The 5,108-nt window shown below is 72.7% G+C and overlaps 1 protein-coding gene across 1 annotated transcript; it reads left to right on the plus strand.

The window, feature by feature from the left end:
* Nucleotides 1-4,703, plus strand: KLHL36 (kelch like family member 36). Its single transcript, XM_056136982.1, has 5 exons — nucleotides 1-120; nucleotides 778-855; nucleotides 1,284-2,357; nucleotides 3,696-3,853; nucleotides 4,150-4,703. The coding sequence occupies exons 2-5, from the start codon at nucleotides 796-798 to the stop codon at nucleotides 4,697-4,699; spliced, it is 1,842 nt and encodes a 613-aa protein (XP_055992957.1). The 5' UTR covers nucleotides 1-120; nucleotides 778-795; the 3' UTR covers nucleotides 4,700-4,703.
* The last annotated feature ends 405 nt before the right edge of the window (nucleotides 4,704-5,108 follow it).

The raw sequence follows: 5,108 nt of genomic DNA on the forward strand, positions 1-5,108 counted from the left end.
GCCGCTCCCGCGCCGTGGCTGCGGCCCGCGCCCACCCCGCGCCCCCCGCCCCGCCGCCGGGGCTCCGCGCGGCGGCGCGCCCGTGACGGCTCCGGGGCGGCGGGGCCGGCGGGGCCCCGGGTGAGGTGAGTGGGCGCCGCTCGGCGGGGGCGCGGGCCGGGGCGCCGCCCGCCCGACGCCGCTTCCGCGCCCGGGGGTCGCGGCGCCCGGGGCCGCCCCCGCCCGAGCCGGCCGCGCGCCCGCCGTGACCTTGGGGGGCGGCGGGCCGGGCCCCGGCCCTGCGCGTCCCGGCGCGGCGGCGGGTGGCGGGGCCGGGTCGAGCCGGGGCCGGGACCCGAGCCTGGCCCGGGGGCGGCCGGGCGGGGCGGGGGGCAAGAGGACCAGGGGGAGGGGCGCGAGCTGCAGTGCCCGCCCCGCCCGCAGATGTTGCAGGCGCCCCGGTCTCTGTCTCTGTGTCTCTCCTGCTGTTCCTCCCTCTCCCTCCCCGTCCAGTGGTGCCCTGGGCTGCCCCCCGCTCCCGCCCTGGGGTCCCTCCCAGTCCCTGGCCTCATATGCAGAGGGGCATCCCCAGGGCTGGGTGGGGCCCCAGGTGGGCCAGGCGGGAGCTTTGCCCCGCGTCCTCCTGGGCTGTGAGGCCGGTGCAGGGCTAAGGCCGAGCCGGGCTGGTGTGCAGCTCAGGGACCTCACTGCTCCCCTGGAGGCCGGGTCCCAGTCACCGACCCCGCCACCCACTGCTCCCCCGACCCCGCCACCCACTGCTCCGTCTGTCTGTCCTAGGGCCGGTGCGCGGTGGCGATGGAGGAGGCCCAGCAGCCGCGGGTCTCTCGGCCCCACAAGATCAGCCAGTCCTCCAAGGTGGGTGCTCGCCGGGAGGGCCGCCCCGTCCCCTCGCCCATGCTCGGTGCCACACGAAGGCGGGTCGGACCTGGTTCTGCCAGCCCGGCATGCCCTCCGACCCGCTGCCGGTCACCCCGCGCCCCCCCACCCCGGGCCCTCGGAAAGCTCCTTCCTCCTCCGTGGGGAGGTGGGGACCCGCTGACGGTGGCCCGGCCGGTGCGAGGTTTCCCACTCGGTGACCGTCTGGCTGCGGGCCACGTTGCAGCCGCATCTCGGTCCCCCGGGACCGGGACCGCCCAGCGCCTGCCTGGACCTCTGAGGCGGAAGCCGGGGGTCTCAGTGTGTCCGGGGCGGCGGGCAAGAGGGAGATGGGGAGGGGGGCGGGAGGAGGCTAGCCGGGAGGCCCCGGGTGGGGGCGCCCTGACGGTGCCCGCCGCCCCCCGCAGGTGTACCGCTGGGCCGAGCACGCGGGCACGGTGCTGCAGCGGCTCAACGAGCAGCGCCTGCGCGGCCTCTTCTGCGACGTGGTGCTGGTGGCCGGGGAGCGGCGGGTGCCGGCCCACCGCAGCCTGCTGGCCGTGTGCAGCGACTACTTCAACTCCATGTTCACGCTCGGCATGCGCGAGGCCTTCCAGCGGGAGGTGGAGCTGGTGGGCGCCTCGCCGCTGGGGCTGGCGGCCGTGGTGGACTTCCTGTACGGCGGGGAGCTGGCCCTGGACGGCGGCAACATCGACCACGTGCTGGAGACGGCGCACCTGCTGCAGGTGTGGCCGGCCGTGGACTTCTGCTGCGAGTTCCTGGAGCAGGAGGTCAGCGAGGACAACTACCTGTACCTGCAGCAGCTGGCCGCCACCTACAGCCTCAAGCGGCTGGACGCCTTCATCGACGGCTTCGTGCTGCGCCGCTTCGGCACGCTGTCCTTCACGCCCGAGTTCCTGCAGAGCGTGCCGCTGCAGAAGCTGTGCGCCTACCTGGGCAGCAGCGAGGTGCAGCGCGAGTGCGAGCACGACCTGCTGCAGGCGGCGCTGCAGTGGCTGACGCAGCGGCCGGGCCGCGAGGCGCACGCCCGCCGCGTGCTGGAGAACATCCACTTCCCGCTCATCCCCGAGAGCGACCTGCTGCAGCGCGTGGGGCCGGCGGTGAGCGCGCTGCTGCCGCGCGAGGCGGGCTGCCAGGGCTTCATCGAGGAGGCCGTGCGCTACCACCACAGCCTGGCGGCGCAGCCCGTGCTGCAGACGCGCCGCTCGGCGCTGCGCACCACCCAGGAGCGCCTGCTCTTCGTGGGCGGCGAGGTCTCGGGCCGCTGCCTGGAGCTCAGCGACGACACCTGCTACCTGGACGCGCAGAGCCAGCGCTGGGTGCCCGAGACGCCCATGCCCGCCCGGCGCAGCCACCACTGCGTGGCCGTGCTCGGGGGCTTCATCTTCATCGCGGGGGGCAGCTTCTCGCGGGACAACGGCGGGGACGCGGCCTCCAACCTGCTCTATAGGTATGACCCCCGCTGTAAACAGTGGATCAAGGTGAGAGTGACGCCCGCTTCTTTCTCTTCTCGCGCTCCCGGCCCCGCCCCCGCCCCGCCACTGCGGCCCCCACTCGGGGTCCCTCCGGAGGGGCCCGCCTGGAGCCCCCTCTGTTGCACCCGTGGCCAAGGGCTGGCACCGGCTGGCACCGGCTGGTCGGCGGATGAGCCAGAGTCTGTGCCGTGCGCCCGGGTGCCCACCCGCCGGGTGGGCCTCTGCCCTGAGCCAACGCCCTGCCCCCTCGCGTCTCTGCCCCCTCCACTGGCCTCCCCTCAGCAGGAGCGCTTGGAGGTGGGGCGGTTCCTCTGCGACCGGGCCACTCACACCTGCATGGGCCCATTCGGGCCTCTGGACTCGAAATGCAGAAGTGAGGCTGCGGGGGGGCCCCCAGGCCTCGCCCTCAGGAATCTAACCCCACACCCAAAGGTGCCGGGGTCACGGCGCAGCGGGGAGGGTGTTGGCCTCGCACGCGGCTGACCTGGGTTCGGTTCTCGGCAGCCCGTGGTCCCCCAAGCACCACTAGGCGTGATCCCCGAGTAGAGAGCAGCCAGGAGTGACCCCAAACCAAGCTAAATCAGTGAATCAAAATGAAACCTGGGCCAGAGGGAGAGTCCAGCGCGGAGGGAGCTTGCCTGTGTGCAGCCCCGCCCGCCCGGGTGCGAGCCCCGAGCACCTCTGGGCCTGGCTCAAAGACCGAGACATGGAAATGGAAGCGCTCGGCGTCTGGACAGGCTCAGGGCCGGGCGTGCAGACGCCGCCTGCAGGAGCCCTGGGTTCCGTCCCTGAGCACTCCCAGGAGTGACCCCCGGGACCCGTTTCTGGGCACCACTGGCCGGTAGTCTCACACTGGTCGGGCATGTGGCCAGGCGCCTACCCTGCCCAGCAGTGCCCAGCTCCACCAGGAAAAACTCTGAATCTGCCCCTCAGCACGGCCTGGCCTTGGGGCTCAGCTTGGGGCCCCGGGGTCTGCTGACCGTTTCAGGAAGTCAGGGCACCCTGGGGCTGGGGCGACCCGGGGCCCTGCGTGGCCCCTTCAAGCACACTGGGAGCCCCCTAGCACCACGCCTGGAACAGCCCCCAGGCACGGTGTGCCCCAAAGAAAGCAGGGGGGTCCCCATGGGCCCTCATTTCCCGCTGGGCCCCGGGAACGCGTCCGAGTATCTGGAAGCCTGCAAGGCCGACCATGTACAGGAGTCTGGGGGCTGTTCCCCTTCTCGGGGAGGGCCCCCAGGACGCCCCGCCGCCGGCAGCACCGCCCTCCCCTCCAACATGCAGGCCCAGCCTCACCCCCGCACTGTGTGGGGGCCATTGGGTCCAGGCCTCTCGCCCCCCTCGCAGGTGGCCTCCATGAACCAGCGCCGCGTGGACTTCTACCTGGCTTCCATCGGGGACATGCTGGTGGCCGTGGGCGGCCGGAACGAGAACGGGGCACTGTCTTCCGTGGAGACGTACAGCCCCAGGACCGACTCCTGGTCCTACGTGGCCAGCTTGCCCAGGTGACGTCGGGATCCTGGGGCAGGGCCAGCGTCGGGAGACCGTCCCCAGGGGAAGGGGCGGGGAGGGGCGGCCCTCTGCCCTCCAAAGCCAGCGGACAGGCGTTCGGTCAGTACAGCCGGGCAGAGCGTGCCCGAGGCTGCCACCGCACCCCCTCCTGGTGCCCCCCTCCCCGACCGGCTGTGCCCCTCCTGGTGCCCCTGCCCCACTGACCAATCGCACCCCCGGTGCCCCGCCCCATGGACCCGCTGCCTCCCCCCCGTGCCCGCCTCACGGCGCCGCCGCTCCCTGCATGCAGGTTCACCTACGGCCACGCGGGCACCATCTACAAGGACTCCGTGTACATCTCGGGGGGCCACGACTACCAGATCGGGCCGTACCGCAAGGACCTGCTGAGCTACGACGTGCGGGCGGCCGTGTGGGAGGAGCGGCGGCCCATGGGCACGGCGCGCGGCTGGCACAGCATGTGCACGCTGGGCGAGCGCATCTACAGCATCGGCGGCAGCGACGACCGCGTGGAGTCCCTGGAGCGCTTCGACGTGCTGGGCGTGGAGGCCTACAGCCCGCTGTGCGACCAGTGGAGCCGCGTGGCGCCCCTGCTGCAGGCCAACAGCGAGGCGGGCGTGGCCGTGTGGCAGGGCCGCATCTACGTGCTGGGCGGCTACTCCTGGGAGCGCACGACCTTCTCGCGCGCCGTGCAGGTGTACGACCAGCAGGCCGACAGCTGGAGCCGCGCCCCCGACCTGCCCAAGGCCATCGCCGGCGTCTCCGCCTGCGTGTGCCCCCTGCGGCCGCCGCTGGAGGACCGGAAGAAGAAGGGCAAGCGGCCGCAGGAGCGGGGCCAGTGACCGCCCGGACGGCAGCCCCTTTTTTACTTTTCTGACCCCCGCGTTTCTATTAATAACTCTTGTCTCGACTTCCGGGTGCGCCTGAGTGACTCAGCCCGGCCCCCCCATGCACGGCCCTGGGCCCCGCCTCTCCGGGGGCACGCGCTTGTGGTGGCCTCGGGGCAGGGGGCTGTTTCGGCGCCTGGGCTGTGGCTCCCCAAACCTGCTGAGCTTCTCCAAGCCGCCCCCCCACCCCCAGCCTTGCGGGCGGCTGGCGTAGCCCGGGCAGCTCTGCCCTCTGCCCTCAGCCAGGTGTCTGGCATGGCCAGCGCGAGGACCCTCCCTGGGGCCCCCTCCCGGAGACGGTAGTCTCAGAATTACCCCATCTTTCCTGGCTGATGATCTTCCCAAGTTCTAGAAGGTTCTCAGA

The sequence above is a fragment of the Sorex fumeus genome, unplaced genomic scaffold (genome assembly GCF_029834395.1).
Source record: "Sorex fumeus unplaced genomic scaffold, SorFum_2.1 ptg000122l, whole genome shotgun sequence".
NCBI classification, from domain to species: Eukaryota; Metazoa; Chordata; class Mammalia; order Eulipotyphla; family Soricidae; genus Sorex; species Sorex fumeus.